This window comes from Dermacentor variabilis, chromosome 9, assembly GCF_050947875.1.
Source record: "Dermacentor variabilis isolate Ectoservices chromosome 9, ASM5094787v1, whole genome shotgun sequence".
Classification (NCBI taxonomy): domain Eukaryota; kingdom Metazoa; phylum Arthropoda; class Arachnida; order Ixodida; family Ixodidae; genus Dermacentor; species Dermacentor variabilis.
Window position 1 is genome coordinate 118611338 of NC_134576.1, and position 17816 is coordinate 118629153.

The window sequence follows — 17816 nt, forward strand, 5'->3', positions numbered from 1 at the left end:
TAATGTAGCGCCACGCTTTGAAGAATGCCGCCTCCTCCTCGCGCGCGCTGGCCGAGGCCGACGCCGCGTCGCTATTGGCCTAATAGCATCACGTGGGCTCTTGCGCCGTGCTGCTGCGCCATTTTCGCTCGAGAAGCGTCTAAGGAGTGGCGAGGAGCACATGTTGGCGCCGTTAATGCGCTCGAGCAGTGTAGGCGGCGCCACGGTCGAGGAGGGAGCGTGAATGAGAGGAGAAACGAGAAGAAGTGAAGGCGGAGGAGGAGAGTGTCGCTACTTTACGAAGTTTAAGGGGCTTTACCCATGGTCGCTAGTAGGACACGACGCCACGTATACATACGAGCTAAACGCGTTTCGTTGCATTCGCAGGCCCAGCACGGTGGACTATTACGCGACGGCGACAACCACGGGCACCGACCAGTACCAGCAGGCAGTGCGGCAGCAACATCTAGTGGCCGCCGCCGTGGCAGCTGGTGGTGCAGGGGGCACCGCGGGCACGTACGCTGAACCCGAGCCGGGGTTCGTGGACCGCTACATCCGCCAGAATGGCTCGGCGGTTGTCAACGGTTACAAGAGCGGCATGCTCACCGTCGACCTGCCTTCTCCGGACTCGGGGATCGGCGAGGCGACAATGACGCCCAGAGAGTCGGCAGGCCTACAACAGGTATATTCAGACTATTGTGTTCAGACATCCTACTAATTTCTTTTACTTTTCTTGTGCAGGAATATTTTTTTAAATTTGAATTGGCGGAATTAAGTGCCTCTAATGCAGTCATGGTGACATCATTTCCCATCGTGGAGCTTTTGCGCAACCTAGCTTGCGTGAGACTGCATGTGTTGGATTACGTGGTATACTGAGTCATGCGCTGCTCTAATGCATTCGAGAGTTTTAGCCTGTCTGTAAACCTATGCACCGGACACAGACATGCGTAACAGTGCTGGTTTCGCCACCTTGTGGTGCTGACGTAAAGTAGTGCACACAAAAATATATATTCTTGCCGTATTTCTTTTCCTCTTCTTAAGTTACAGATTATGGGTTCAATAAAAATAAGTCTTGAATGAATGTTATTACGCTTGGAATGACCATGTTCTATCTGCTGATGCAAACACGTCGGCAACAGTCGACCATCATTAGTGCACAGGGCATTTATTCGATTTTTCGAGAACAATGATGTAGCACAAGAACATTTCTAACACACATCTGTTGCCATCAATAGTTAGCTACCGCGTGTACCTATACTACCATACACCCAGAATGCAGGATACGTAGACAGTAACAGTAGCGCTGGCGACGCCATCTTGCGGCATTCTATTTCAACCAAAGCGCTTAAACCTCTTATTGCAATGACAGGTGACATGTAATTTATTATGTAGCTGATGGCGTAAAGGTAATCATAATCAACATAATCCCAGATATATAACGATCTTTCGACTAGAACAGCAGCAAGCACCATAATGGTTCTGACTTCGTAGTTCAACAAACCCCGACAAGTTGTCGCTACCATCGTTGATGCGGCTCTCCATGCCGCTGGTGCACTGGCATTTAGTAAATTGGAATATAGACGCTGGACAGGCAACAGCTCTTTATTTGTGTAGCAGGACCATACAGTGCCTTTCATGCTGCTTTCCCAAACTTTCCCAACAGATGTTCGACTATGATATAACGCAACCGCAAATCCTTGCCTCCCCCGAGCAAACCAACGGCACGACAAGCAGTGGGAGTCGGCCAGGCAGCTCACAGTCCATGCGGCGATCATGGCATGATTTCAGCCGGGCGTCCGACGCTGACAAGATTCAGATACCAAAAATGTAAGCGACATTCCCGTGGTAAACACTGCATGTCCCGTGTTACCCTTCAGCTTTTCGGACGAGCAGCGTTGTCTACTACTGACCTAGATGGATTTCTCTGCACTCAACCTATCAGCAGAGTCGTTCGATACTACTTTTGAAGGTATCAAACGACTTTGCTAGCAGTAAATTTAAGAGTAAGCTTGGAGACCTTTCTCGAGCACTCTTGGACTTGTGAAATTTGTCACGTGCATGATTAGCCAATAAATTATATTGGTATCTCGAGCTTGTTCCATGCTACTTTTATTTCGATAATCTGATGCATATGTCCATATTTACACATCTATTTTCAGAAATGGTGGAGATTGGTGTACCCATTAGAGGGACACCAAAAGGAAACACTGAATCAGTTTCCTGTCAATAAGATGTTTCTCTAAACCTCAATTTAGACTAATAACTCGATTTTTGTTAACTTAATTGACAGTAGGAAGCTGATTACTAAAGGAGCAAATGACCGAGTGCTATAAACTTTTCTTCTTTCTTTTTCAATTTCGCGCTTAAGGAGAAGTTAATTAAGGACCAGTTAATTAATGTAACGGTAATGAAGGTACCCGAATACATGACCTTATGTGTTAATTAGGACGAAATAAGGTACATTTAATTAAGGTACCGTCAATTAAAGCACTCAAAGCCATGACTTACGCGCGAAATACGAGCGGAAAAGTCACGTAAAGCTCGCTAAACAATAAACGGTCTTGATACCAAAATTAAAATAAGCACAGCCATTACCGCCCGCAGGAAGTGACGCACGAACCAGAACATTGAGAACCAGCGTGGCTCTTAGCGCGTCACCTCCTAGTATGGCTTATTATACTGTCAGAGATTAAGCGATCTCCGCGCAGGCTAAAATTTTTGGATGCACCGTGCTGGGATTTACGTCATGTCTGTTAACCACCAGGTACACCGTCTGTATGGTGCTATGCTAACAAAAAAAAAAGAACTTGGACAATCACCGGCCCTGCAGCTTTGCCATGATTGCTTCCATTGTATATGCTACTCGTTTATAATCATTGAGCCAAAGTGAAGTTTCCTCGCAGTTAGCCTTTAAGACTCCATGCGCCCAGTTGGAACAACAAAAGGAATGTGCGTTGTCTAGCTCTTTGTAATCGCGCGTTGGTCTTCTGCGTTAGTGCGAACGTTACGGCGTTGTAAGCAAACAAGATGGCGGCTCAGTACTGCAGGGCCGTGATCACGGAGGAAAGAAACTCGGAAGAGGCCCTAACGTCACTCTTTGTGAAGCTAAAGTGAAGCCGGAAGTTGGCGTTGCTCATGGCGTTGCTCCGCCTATCGGGCCAGCTCTCCTCCCTTGTTTGCTCTTCTCGCGAAACCACGCCGCGCTGCGCGCAACCGTGCTGCTCGGACCCGCGCGCTCCGCAGCAATACTAAACAATCGTTAGCACGTTAGCATGATTCCGCCAAAGAGGGCAAAATTTCCCGCGGATATTCCTTCGTCCGTTGCCATTGCCATGGCGCGGTACATTGCGTACAGCGTTGCATGCGCGTTCACCTCACGAACTTTAGTTCCTCCTGTTCCACCTGGCCACAGCAACATCCGGGAATGCACGGTCCAGATAACGCAGCGCAATAAAACACGGAGACCGACGCAAACCTGCCCGCACGGCGCCTTTGCCGCGGTACGAAACCTACGGAGCAACACGTGTGAGCGCACAAAACCAAAACAAAGCCGCCATTGTGGCCCGAAAGGCGTGGCCGCTACGGCAAAGAAAGGAAAAATCAGCAAAAAAGAGAACCTAGTACGTCACTTCCTTCACACTTTTCTCCTAGCGCGCGGAGGGGGTAGGGCCTCTCCTCAGTTTCCTTCCTCCATGGCCGTGATCATGACGTGAGCATAGTGTGCGCGTAGCGCTACCTGGCGGCGGCTGCTAGCAGCAGGCGCAGTCTGCGCGGAAACCATGCTCTCAACACGATCCGTGCCGGCCGCAAGCGCCAGCCAGTGCTCCTGATAAAGTGATGATTGCTATCGTTCCTTGCGGATTCTTGTTCATAAATGCTTTTTTTAGACGATGCTATTCGCTAGTACTGTTTCAAAAACTTGTGCAGTAACTTCCCTGCTGAAACTTGGAAGCACCTACTTAACGAAATTCGTGATAGAATGAAGTTTCCTGCTGCAAATGCGACTTCGTTATACAATCGAACCTCATTATAATGAACAAGGATGTAACGAATTATCGGATAATACGAACTAAATCAAAAATATTTTTACTTATCAGGTTGCAACAACTGTATGCTTATAAGGAATATCGGATATAACGATGCTATTTTTACGTCAGATACGACTTCCTTATGCGAGATTTGACTATGTGGAAGTTTCATTGTATGTGTAATTAGAAACGGATATCGGCATTCTAAACACTCACTATCCTCATAAATAAAGCGCAAGAACACAAAGTGAAAAAGTAGGATACAGCAGTACATTTTAGTGGTAGTTCAATGTGATGTTCTGTTATGTCACATGTGTATTTACAGGTTATTTGTACCACAGCAGTGCCATCAAGCCCAATTCCCTACTGTCACCAATAATAGATTACCCACAGCAATCTGGGTATCCTACAAAATAATTTAACGTCCCCTTAGTCAGGTTACCGCTGCTATGAACGTACTACACAAATGTACACAGTGAGTCAGACAGTTGAACAAAGCCTTGGTGAAATGTCATATTTAGCCGTAGTCTCAATCGATCTTCCTGGCAACTTGCAAGTGTAGATCGCATCACAGCATCCTTCTTATTTGTTTCACAGTTGCGCACTGCTTATACATAAATGCATGGACCGTGATGATTCACCTCTGACTCTCTGTCGTTCATGTTTCTGCAGCCAATCAGAAGTAGGGTTCAAGTATTACCTGGAGTCTCCCATCTCGACAAGTCAGAGGAGAGAAGATGACAGGATCACGTACATAAATAAGGGTGAGCTATCTTCTGGCCCTGTTGTCTACATCATCATCATCATCATCATCACCATCATCATCGTTGTCGTCATCATCATCATCCTTTTTAAGTCACATACTGGATGGACATCTCTTCCGGAGACCTCCAATTACCCCTCTCCCATGTGTGGCAAATCCATTACCACAACACATTATCGAATCCTCTACTGTCCGTGAGTTCACTTCCCTTTCCTTGGAAGCCATTCTGACCACGTAATGTACATCTGTTGTACAGCAGACCAACTATTGTAGATTCTACCACATATCCTGCCTAACACAATTACTTCGTTTAATGTGAACTAAAATATCGGCCACCTGCATTTGCTCTCTCTGCCCAGAAATTTTTTGAGGGGGGGTGGACATCTTGCGACCTGAGGAGGGGGGGGGGGTGACACGTAGATAGTAAGCCTCAGTTTCGTTTTTGAATTGTACATTAAGCAATGTTACATTGTGGATGCATTAACGAAACAAACGCGAGCCAGCAATACATCCTACGATCACCAAATTTCACTGGGACGAAAAAACTCAACACCTCTCGGCTGTCCAAACGTGCGAAACAAGTGACAGCGATCCACATCTGCCACAGCCAATAGGAGTGCTTCCCGAGTCAATGTGACAGCAGCGTCAAATCGCGACACTAGTCTTTTTTTCAACTTTTTGTTCGCTCCTATATTGTGTTTATTTTTTTGTACGATGGTTATTTGAAAATCCAATCTCTCCTTGTTAAGATGGCTCCAAAATGGCGGCATTACATCAACAGAAAACCGCAGGCTCCTTGAGCCGGTGGCACTTCTTGACACCCAATTTTCTACCGATTTTTGTCGACAGCTCATTGCAACAGTATGGTTTTCTAAAATTCTAGATCAGTTTTCTTTCTGATATTTCCTCACATGATAAAGGAACACCTGCAGGGATGGCAAAAAAGAAATATGCAGACATTTTGACCAAATTGACCATTCTAATTTTACCAAGTAGCCCCTCAAAAGTGTGGGTGGAAAACCAGAGCAGCAGACAGAATTTCCCCTGCCTCCCACCACGGGAAAATTCTGCATCTGATGCCAAAATGAATTTGCTTAAAATACATGAAACAATTTGTTTGTTGTAGGCAAATGTGGCGTGCAATCACTTATTGCTGTTTCTGGGCTGCTCCTATCAAATGGTGCTAGTGGCCTAGTCAGGCGACCTACTGTTGCCTTTTGCCCTGGCATCACGATAGTGATGTATTGTCTACCAAATAAATATAGTTCATATTGCCATTTGTTTTTCTCTCTACAGTAATTGTTTTCGTGTCACGGCTGCTATATTTGCTTAGGAAATTGAGTCAGGTTGGTTCTTGATGTGTACCCTTTGCTTCAGCAGGTCAGTTCTACGGTATTACCCTCGAGTATGTCCATGACCCGGAGAAGCCTCTTCGAAATACCCCAGTCAAAGTGAGTAGATTGCAGTTGAGTTTCTGACTAGAGAGAAAAAAGAAACAAACTATGGTTTGATAACCTGTTGTGTGCAGAACTGTAAAGCTTGTTCACCAGCAAATAGCTCTTGCTTTAATATTTTGATCAGTTTTTTTTTTATCCCAGGTTGTGAAGATCTCCCTAATGGCTCTGTCGAAGTGCAAATGAAGTTCATTTGTAAAGCACGAAAATTACACAGGAGATCATTATATGACAAATTAAAAATTATTGCAAGGAATGTAATCAATTAAACGGCTTTGCCTACTGTGGCTAAAGTATAATTGTGTTTACATCGGGGAGAATGACTTATCACTTGGTAGGCATCTGCTTCTTTACAATCGTGAAAGTACCCCCCACCCCCCCACCACCACCAATGTGTGGCACCTTATGGGCAGCAAAGGATGTTTTGCAATATTTTATCAAGACACCTTGCAGTTTGCTGGAACCAGTTCGTTTCTTTTGAAAAGCATTCGAAAGTGCCACCCACCGGGCATTCTTTATTTGCCAGTATGCTAAAAACAGACTAACAAATGAGTGTATAGCCTTTAGGTCACATTCCCGACCATTAGACGTAGCATGCAAAATTTGGAACAAATCAGTGCAACTTTCAGCAGTTACACACCACACACAGCAAACAGCTGTCATTATCACATCACCTTTTTCACTGAATTGCTGTTTTACAACTGCCTTGTGCAGGTGACATGACGAAGTGAGGCAGGAGGCGAGTTTTGCATTTTTGTTTTACATTCTATAAAGCAGATGATGACCTCATGCCATGCTTATTTCAGTGTGGTAAGGGCTTTTGAGGAATGGACGGAGAGCTAACAAGAATAGTGCCAATGCAAAAAAAAATGTCCAGCTGTTCTCTGCAAAAATTAAATAAAAATCATGCATTCCTCAAGCTTCTAAAGCTTTCAAATTAATGTGATGGCATTTAATGCACGAAGACATACAGCCTACTTTTCCACGTTATCGTTTTGGAATAACCTCCCATTAGATATTACCGTAAGTTGTTTCCACTGTTATGTGCTCTTACACAAGTATTTTAGTTTCTGCTAGATAGCTAACTTCTGATCTATGATGCATCATATTTTACTTGCTATTGCCATATTGCCATATTTTTATGATTTCTTTCACCACTGACATATTTCTTATTTAGTTTGCACTTTTTTATTTGTTACTACAACAATATACACCTCCAATACTAATATCTACTCCAAGTTTCTATTTTTTTTCGTTGCGGCTTTCAAAAGTATTATATCATTCTTGCACGGACAGGAAGTCCCCATACAGCTCCACGTTCCGAGATCTCCTGCTGCATACCGTGTAGACTCCTGTAGGGACTGCACCCCCAACTTGGCAGCCCAAAATTTGTAAAGAAAGATTGCCAACAGAGAAGCAATTGTGTTCAGTGCGCTGATGCCACACACTTGCTTACAGCGAATTTTCATGCACTGTGTACTTCCTGCATGCCACTACTAGATGGCAAAAGCCGGGGTTTGCACAGTTTGCCGGCTAGGGTGGCACCATTTTGACCAAAAGGTTCGGGCCCACGTAAGGGTTGCACCTTGTCAAGATTGTAAAAGTGTGGCCCTCACGCGAGTATATATGGCATTGCAACGCAAATGTACACCACTGTGTTACCTTACTAAACTGAAACTGAATATATCAGAAAACAGGGAGGAAATGAAGTATATTGCAGAGCTCATTCACTCATTGATTTCTCACGCTTTCAGAGCCTCATCATGCTTGTGTTCCGTGAAGAGAAATCTCCCGAAGATGAAATCAAAGCGTGGCAGTTCTGGCACAGCCGGCAACACAGTGTCAAACAGCGAATCCTCGACGCCGGTAGGTGATGCTCGTAGTAAATGTCTCGTTCACTGAGGAGAATGAATGTGAACTGAACGAATTCACTGTCTTCCACAACTAACACTTCCTCTTCTCATCTGTCTGTTTCTCTGCATTGCAGATGCCACGTGAGTAGCAACTTTATTTTCGACGTGTGAACTATGTGCTGACGTCACTCACTGTATTAAGTAATGAAAAAAAAACACTCCTCATGTTTATTGTAGATTTACACCGTAATGCCTATGCTTAAGCTTGTACTTGTCTTGTTGATATACACAGCACAAAGCTTACTTGTGGCACATAAAAAGAATCTTAAAACAGACCTAGTAAGAGTCTTACTAGGTCTTTCATTCTTGTGTGTCTCATTTGTGTGTCTTGCTATCCCTGTCTGTGTCTTGTTTTTGTACTAGTCCTCTGTCCTTACTAGTAATTCCTCATTGCTTTCCTCAGTAACATCTCCTAGTGCTCATGGGGTGAAACTACTTTGTCAAATACGATATATTCGTACAGTCATAAGCCGATTCTTATGACCGTTTGAAGGTGTTTCAAGAACAGTGTCACTTCTGCACAGGCTGTTCCTTATGGCACAAAACTACAGACCTAGGTGGCGCATTCAAATGTAGATTCATAATCGGACAAAAACAAATGTGTTTTGCACAAAATTGAGCACTGTGGAGGCAATTACTTATTTTGGGGGCACAGCACGCCAATGCATGGTTACTTGATATGGTGCTGGTTAAAAGAACAGTTTAAAACTACATGTGGCATAACAAATGTCTGTCTATTTGTCTTGAAATCGTTAGTAAGGTACATATTTAACCATGGAGAATTTGTAGACAGCAAAGCTTAGAGTGCAGGCGCTTGTTACCCAATCGGTGGGCTGTTTGAGAGACAAAATGTTTCTAATGTGCTTTTGTGGATATTTTTTAGCTTTCTCTATGCAGCCCTCCTTGGCCCCATTATAACATACTTCTACGCTGAGGGTACCGTAAAAAAAACAAGTCAATGAACAAACAACTTGTAATGACTACATGCATAGTGAAATTTGATATCATGGTGGACTCCGTATAAGGCGTTATTTGTACAACAGTATCATCATCCGAGCTTTTGCAATGGTAAGTGAGGCTGAAGAAGGATTTGCAGTCATGTTGAAGATTGTGCGATTCAGTGATTTGAAATCCAAGAGTTTTGGTGGCCTGGCCCCGCTTGTGCAGAGACATCAGAGTTCTCGGTACCACTTCAGTGTGCGGTGCCAGATATTGTTGTGTAGCATGCTGACGTTCTTTTACTGCAATTTCTGCAGACACAAAGAACAGCATGGGCATTATTGGCCAGATTGAAGAGGTCACTCACAACGCCATCGCATTCTACTGGAACCCCCTCGAAACTCCCGCCAAGGTGTGTCATGCTTTCCGTTTCCTGCTTGATTGAAATTTTTTTCCCTTAGTGAAACCTAAGGTTTGATGAAAACTCGGCTGGTCGTGGCACAGTATAAAGGACATTGATCACAGAAATAAAGGTTTAAAAGGAACAAAAGACGTTTCGCCTCCCATGTACGAGCCTTTTCCAGAAACGTGTAGTTTGTGAACAAGACTTTTTGTAGTTTCTCATAAGTGTTCTCTAAGCAGCTAACAGATATTTTTATGGCACATTTATTGCAATCGGCAAACAATCTTTTACTGTGCAGGTGAACGTGGCCGTGCAGTGTCTCAGCACAGACTTCAGTAACCAAAAGGGTGTCAAGGTGAGAACCATAATTTTTTTTCAAATGGTACATACATTATTGTACATACTATTACGTCATACTATAACAGTTTCTATAATCACATCACTCCCTGTTCTACACTGTGGTACACGAAAGCAGTGCACTGTGACCTTGTCAGCATGTAAATAAGTTTGCATTAGAAACTATTACTATTTTGCTCATATTGCTCATCCCTGTATGCTTTGTTCAACACCTCAAAATAACAGCGTGAAAAATATCCACTTATAAACTGTGGACATAACTGTAGACAACAATGCTCAAATCTCTGTGTAAATAATCATGCACAGTTATTGGCTCAAAGTAAGGTTACAAAGTGAATTTTATTTTGTATTTAGTCATTCTCTCTCTCCCTGGCACTCCCTGTTGAAACGCTGCAACTTTATAGCAAATTTCACATGTGCTTTGTTTCACTTTCTATTTAAATTTCTGGCACAAGAAGTACATGATGGAATACTCTAGATTCTCTCACATTCATGGAACATACAGTACATCAAAACATTTCATATATTTCTATTTGTTCCTTTTGTAGGACTGAAATCCTCATCTATGTAGATATGAATACATGCATAAGTTGATCCTACTTGGATTTGACTACCATTTATTATTACTCACATCCTTGGCTCTACAGGTTGTGTGCTTTGAAGATGAACATCCTACAGTTGCTGTTGTTAGCTATACTCGAGAAATATTTGACCCCATGTCACATTGATAATGAAACTCCAGTGAGACCGTTCAAGCACTACTTCTTTAGGTGCACTAGCATGTTTGCCTCATGGCCTGAAAAAAAATTCAATCCATTCATCTCGTGCATCGGTGACCTCATCCTCCCGCATTTAATTTTAACGAGCAATAATTTATTTTCTATTGAATCAGCATTGTGCACGACATGACCAGAGTATGCATGCTTTAGTTTCATGGCTTTTGTTTTGGAACATTCTTGTTTAGTATTGTTTAAGTCTAAACAGCCATTTCGTTTAGCCAGTCCACTGAGCTCTCAGAACTCTACTCCAGCACCAAAACATTAAGGCATACAATTTGTTTTCTCTCTTATCTTCTCATCTGTGATTCACACCCACACATAACGACACGAAAAGCAAGAGTACACGCTAACCAGTCATATCTGGGTTTTCATACACTCTACTACACTACACTTTACCCTCATGATGACCAACACAATTGCTCACATGAAGCATTCGGGATGACAAAATGGATGCTTAAAGATTACAATTTTCACTGTCTCATGCAGGGTCTGCCTCTGCACCTGCAAATCGACACCTACGATGAATACAGGGAAAGCTGCACCCCAGTCCACCGAGGCTACTGCCAAATCAAAGTCTTCTGCGACAAGGTAATTATTTCCACCCACATTTTCTCACACACAAGTGGACCACAGCACTCAACTTCTATTGTCATAACCACCAATGCTACAGTTCAGAGGGCTGTCACAAATGGTCCGTTTGTCATCTTGTTTACATGAATGCGACAGTGGCATGCCACATGGTTTGGCTGCATCATGGTAATTGCTACACATGTGACAGCGCTTACATGCAGCCCATTCCTCTTCCTCTGAAACAAGCCGGAACCTGGGCCGGAATAACGTAAAACAGATTGGAATAGCTTTACATTATCCTGGCCCCGTTTCCAGAGATTCGGCACTGGCCGGTGAGGCAAGAAGAGTGCACGGTGGCAGCCGTCCCATTTCCCCCTCTCCGTCAAAGTGATACACCAGCGTTTACATAATCCGCATAATGCTACATCTCGAACTGCCCTCTTCTGTTGTATCAATGCGATTTGCTTTCCCAGTACATTATGGCCATATACATGCATGCGACGCACTATAAATGCAATGTGATGTGTTACTTGTCGCATTGTTATGTTCAGTAAGATTTTCTAACCAGTGTTGTTTCAGTGGGTTTGACTGTGTTGTTGGCATAAATAAAACCTTTTTTTTTTTCGCCTATTATGGGCAATATGCTAAGCACGACGTCTTCACACTTGCTTGCAGGGCGCTGAACGAAAGACCCGTGACGAGGAACGGAGAGCGGCCAAGCGAAAACTCACCGCTACAGGCAGTTAGCTTTGGCTTCTTCCCATGAGTGATGCACGTGAACGCACTGGTTTGCCGTGGCATGTGCAGGAGAAGAAGCGGCAGCTTCCTTCGCCACTTGGAGCTCTTTAACACTCTACTTGGAGCTATTAACTCTATGTATTCTCCGGGATTATCACCCTAGCGTGTGCTTGCTAACAGTTCTTGGTGGTAACACTGCGGCAAACTTGCTTGTCTTGAAACTTGCATGCATTTGCTTGTCTACCACAGCATGCTCATAAGAATCATAAATGTTGCAAAGGCGGTTAGGCTGCAAAGGGTAATAAGAGTGTTCGAATCATGATTCTTGAAGGTAAGCAAAGTATGAACTAAATTAATTATGGCACCAGATTGAATGCAAATAAGTTATTGGTGATGCTTAACTGAATACTGTTCTTCTTGGGTACTTCTATAGTTAGTACACTAGCTGAGCTCACGATTTTGTTTTACTGGTTCACGAGCGAGCAGGAAAATCGCACCTATTTGTTTCATATCTGTTAATCAGTTATTCTTATTCCAGTGTTAACTATTGTGTGGATTATACAAAGACTGCCAGCAAAAATAATATTCCGAATTTACAATTTATGGGTATGTTTTAAGAGACCTGGCCTGCACAACTGAAGATAGTAAGGGTGTTTGTGAGATTTCTAGGTGCACTTTTTATGGTCAAATGGGTAGAGCATCGGGCGGCTGTGCCAAGGGAACCAGGTTTGATATCGATGATCATCATGAGATCAGCTCTGCCGAAATTATAAGTTTATTTTTGTAATAGGATGTACCAAATGCACACCTGCACGTGTTAAAAGTTTGTGCTTTTGGTTGTGGGCCCAAATAGCATGGTTGATTTAACGCATGTATACCAGTATTACCTGTCGCATAATTTTGTCCTCCGTTCTACGTGCAACTAACCAACAAATCAATGATATTCCGTGATGCATGCAGGAACTCCAAAGCAACAAATAGGAAGAAATACTAACAAAAAATGACTGAAGCAGGACATTCGTTCCACTGCTAGCACTGGTAGTTGTTCTCCCACTTGGCTATCGCAGCCTGGTTTTCTCACCGATTTGTAAACAAGATTGGTCACTGGCCTTACCCAGTTGCTATGGTAACCATGTGTGAAGCTTGAAGCTATAAGGTGGCTAACCGCTCCTGCTGTTAACAGTGGAACCCATATTTTTCTTTCAGTGACCCTCCATAACTTCTTTTTCCAAAGTGACTAATCAATAGTTTCAATGCTTTTATAGTTTACAGTACTAGTACAGCTATTTCACTCTTGCTTCCGCTAAAATTGCTTTTGGGTTCTAGTAGCCTGTTGGCACTCCTCCAAGGTCCCATTTACAAGGATCAGGCTTACAATTTTACGTCTAGAACTCAGGCAACACTCGGTCGGAGGAGATGTGCTAGAATTCTTAACTGTTATACTGATACTGTACTGAACCGTGGCTGCTTTCACAAAGAAGTAACCTTCATGCAGACACCCAAAGCATCTGCGGAAGTTGTGTGTGGTAGCTACTAGTTCTGAACCCTGAACCGTGTAATGTGTGAAAAAATTAACTAAATCTTTCAAGAGTAAAGCACCATACTAAAAGAAGCTGTGCACATTTCATCTGCAGATGGGCGCAAGAAGATTGAGGAGATGTACCACCAGTCCTGTGATAGGTCCGAATTCTACTCCATGAGTGATCTCATCAAACCTCCAGTGTTGTTCACACCAAGCGAGGACACAGACAAGGTGAGCTGCACGAAGATTATGCACATCACCTTGGTGAGCGCTCTAGTGCATACCTATGGTAACAGCCTAGCAGCGAGTCTTAAAGCTGCCAGGATGCATTGATGGAAACTAAGGTTGTCTCTGCTCTGCCACAGGTATCCGGAATGGAACTCAGTTTCTACACAAGCCAAGTGATCGTGCCGGACGATCAAACCTCTGCCGAGTAAGCATGATGCGTAAACATTACTACATTCCAACTGCCAGCAATGCTATATATAAAACAAACTTTACTGAATGTAACACGGAAATCACCCACTTGTAGTGTCCGAAATGTTGCTGTAGCTTTGGCAGGACAAGGGTGTGGTAATAAATAGTTAAGCGGTTAAGAACGTAGAATGTATGGATCGTTTACATTTTTGCTTCTTGCTTTGTTAAGGGGGGGATGTGTAGCTGAAGAGTCAACGTTTTAAATGCCGCACCAATTTCGATAAAGAATTTTAGAGATGGTTTATCTTTTTGTCAATAGAATGTGTTCTAAATTTCAGCACTCTAGCACAAACAGAAAAGAACTTATAGCTGTCGATTGAGCAATCAGGTGTGTCCATATTAGGAATACTATCATTTCAAAAATAATGAAGATATACTAATTGTTTGATCAGATACCTCTGCATGGTTTATAGTGCGAGATAGGCCAGCTGCGTATTTTTTATGTAATTTCTGTAAGAACGTCCTCACTTTAAAAACGAAGCGCTGTCCTTTTTTGTTGTTGTTGTTGTTGCCGTTACTTATCAGACATCCGATAATTTTTTGTGTTGGAAAATATTTAGGGATCTAAAAAGTACCTCATCTTGTTCCTGAGGAGATTTCAGTCTAGAAACCACCTTGCAAGCAGATTTTGGCGAAGTAGTTTGGAAGTGATAGTTTTCCTAGAGGTTTTGTTTGGCCAAAAAAGTGCAAACTGAGACAAACTAGCTCAAACATTTCAGAACACGCTATCTTAAGACCAAAAATTATTTCAAAAATCTTAATAAAAGTGCCCTGCTTCATAGGTCCGACCCTCCCCTTCAATTCTAATTTTGACATTGAATGTGCAGAATATAGGCACAGCCTTGTGCGTATATTATCACCAATGACTTAAAACTGATTTTCAACCATCAATGGGGTTTAGAACTTCACACACACCATCAAAAGAAATAGGAGTTCTAGGAGCATGGGACAGAATCCTAGAGATATCACAGCGATAAAATAAAGATAGGTGCTTTAACTAATTACAACCGTGAGTCGTACTTGCTTTGTTGACATCGAATACCTAATCTAATCCATGCTGCAGTCACACTACAGAACTCGTTTCAGATTATAAAGGTGCTCATTCTGACTATATCCCTGCATAGAGTACCATTTGGCCTTGCCATCTCTGGCCACATAAAATGAGGGGCCTTACAGAGATCAGTCAGGTTCATATGTACTAGATGGGTTTTCACAGGCCTTATACGATTCTTGGAAACATATATGGGAATAATCGTTCTGTTGTACAGTGGCAGGCACAATGACACACAATGTTAGTTCATACTGTGCCTGCCGCAGAACAACGGAATTATGAAGCTACACGAACTAGGCCTTTTTCAAGCTCTGCTTACTTTCAATATATCTGAGAACTCCTGAGTTGAAGCATTCAGCTTTCTTTGAAGATAAAAGCATTGATAAAACCAGCACACTAATTTTTATGTTGCAGATGATTCATATGTCTCAATTGCCCTTCCACACTGACCCCACTTGTTATACGGTGAACGCTAACCAGAATTCCACAGTGCTTGTTTAACAATATTTCAGAGCGTGATGCGCATTTACTGTGAGGCATTATGGGTACTGATGTAATATTTTCACGCCTTTTTTTTTTCTTTTTGCTTTAACTGAAAGACCACTACTTCTAAACCCAGAAAAGATACTGTCAAGTCTCACAGCGCCATAAAAAATTTAATATAATAGCTCTTCTACAGCCACTTTCCGGTTCCTTTCTGCTGTGTTGTGATATAATGACGCAGTATGCACTCATCTGGGGGCGGGACGTGGCAACGTTTTGACACTTGTTCCGTCTCACTCAGTCGTCTGCAATGCCTGCTACATCATGCCTCACAACGATTAGTTGCATACGAGGTGACTGAGTGAGCCAGAGGGAGTGTCAAAATGCTGCAATGTCCTGCTCCCACGTGACCACATACATTTCGTCGTGACATCACGACATAGTGCCTTCCGGGGAAAAAAAATTGGCTGTAGAAAAGTTGACTCCCCGAGGCTTGCTAGTGTTCCCCTTTTTCTAACGTTTAGAGGTCTAGGATCTTCGTTTAATGCAAGAAGATGAGTGCTCAAGTATATCATGTCAGTAACACTGTGTGGCTTCAGAAGACGTGCGCGTTGCCATTTTCTTTTAGTGCACAGAATGTCATCAAAACCGTTTCTGTGCGCAGAAAGATAAAGCTACCCCCTGACGAGCTCCCAGCTGCTGCTGTGGCGGCTGCTGACTGGCCTGGAATTTTTGGGCAGGCCAGGTATGATTCCGTCGCAGTGTTGAAGCGTTTTCTTGTTTTCAGATGATATGTGCACGATAGCGTCTTTATTTTTTTCTGCACGACTGATAACAGCAGCAGCATCATTTGCACCAGCTGGGAAAAGTCCTACGCCTCTTCCATCTCCCTAACTTTCATTCCTTACCATCAAATGCAAAGGCTTGTGAACCATAAAAATAAAGATGCATTTCTCACAGCCTGTCGTGTGCTGTGAAGCACTTATTGTTAGGTTAACTGGCAAGAGAGAGAGAGAGGGGTGCACAGGTTAAACCACACATGGTGGTAGCAGGCGGCATTCTTTTTAGTTTGTGAAACGTTGCTTGCTGCATATGGACAACAGGCACAAATAGATACATATACAAAAATAAATGACATACAGTCTGTCCTTATTTCTGTACATGAACCTGTTTATGCCTGTCGTATACGTAGCCATGCACTAATCTTTAGGACGAAGTTTTAGCTGGAAGTTCATCTCTAATTTCTGTATTCAGACGTGTATGAAATGTGGAAATGCTCTCCTTTGTCACTTTCTAAAACAATTTCAATAAAATCAGTTGTGTTTGGAAGGGAAGTTCTGTTGGCTGTTGCTAACAAAATTTTGATCAAGGGTCCCACATTCTTTCTGTAAAAATTGCCAATGATTTGCCAAGCCCCACATCAAAAAACAAATATGACAATTTCGTGAACTACATCTGTTACAGAATTTAAAGCAGGCAAATTTGATAGATTAAGCTGTACAGAAGCAGCAACCCACAGCCCAATGTAAACCTACTGTAGCATTGCTTCTTTATATTCAAGTCACTACTTCAGCTACAGAATAGGTCCTTTTTTTCCCCCATTTCCTAATTTTCCTTTCATGGCTGATAGTATATCACAATAACGTCTTCATAAATGCGTACAATTGCTTTCTAAAAGGAAGCTGAGGCCGTCCCTAAAGTTTACAACTAACACAACTATGTTGCACATGTTTGCGGCTTTGACCACTGAATGAAGTCCACTGGCTTGATGAAAAGTTGCCATTTCATGCCAAATTAAACCATGCTTGTTCAAAAGTTTAGTTACATGCACGATTTCAAAGCATGGCAGAATAGTGTTACAACAGTACATGTGACCTCTTTCAGCCATGAAACAATTGTTCTGTTTGTTGTTATTCCTGTGTCACTGCCACCGTCATTTTCGACAACAGAAGCAAAGGCACTGGTGACTGAGAAAGAAAAATGAAAAAGATGGTGAAGTGGGCAGAGTTTTTTACTAATTTGTCCCCTTTTGTTTGGTATAGTCCAAAAAATTTATCTCGGGTAATGACACCAATGAACCTCATTCAATACATGCAAGTCATAGTGATTCTAGAAATGATTTTAAAATCCCATTAATGTGAATGACGTGTACAATGGAACTGTAAACGTGGTTAGATGCAGTGGTAGGTGCACATTAACTAGCACAAATTCAACCAGACAGTTGTCCTTGCATGGCCACTGAACTAGTGTTGTCATAACTGAGCTGCATTTTGTAGACATGTTATTAACAGACATCAAATCAATAGCTATATCTCGTGGCAAAGTCCCTGTGACATTTTTAGGTAGCCTTGAATGCTGTC

The 17816-nt window shown here is 42.7% G+C and overlaps 1 protein-coding gene across 4 annotated transcripts in view; it reads left to right on the plus strand.

The window, feature by feature from the left end:
- Nucleotides 1–17816, plus strand: part of grh (grainy head) — a 150686-nt gene that overhangs the window by 121008 nt on the left and 11862 nt on the right. Inside the window, exons 6-17 of one of the 4 annotated variants that reach the window (XM_075669114.1) lie at nt 367–661; nt 1643–1806; nt 4680–4771; nt 6148–6221; nt 7979–8090; nt 9394–9488; nt 9778–9834; nt 11102–11203; nt 11861–11927; nt 13558–13676; nt 13811–13878; nt 16121–16201. In XM_075669114.1, the coding sequence (XP_075525229.1) occupies nt 367–661; nt 1643–1806; nt 4680–4771; nt 6148–6221; nt 7979–8090; nt 9394–9488; nt 9778–9834; nt 11102–11203; nt 11861–11927; nt 13558–13676; nt 13811–13878; nt 16121–16201 (1326 nt within the window). The remainder of the gene's footprint in view (nt 1–366; nt 662–1642; nt 1807–4679; nt 4772–6147; nt 6222–7978; nt 8091–9393; nt 9489–9777; nt 9835–11101; nt 11204–11860; nt 11928–13557; nt 13677–13810; nt 13879–16120; nt 16202–17816) is intronic. The other 3 variants (XM_075669116.1, XM_075669115.1, XM_075669118.1) reach the window with 3 other exon arrangements.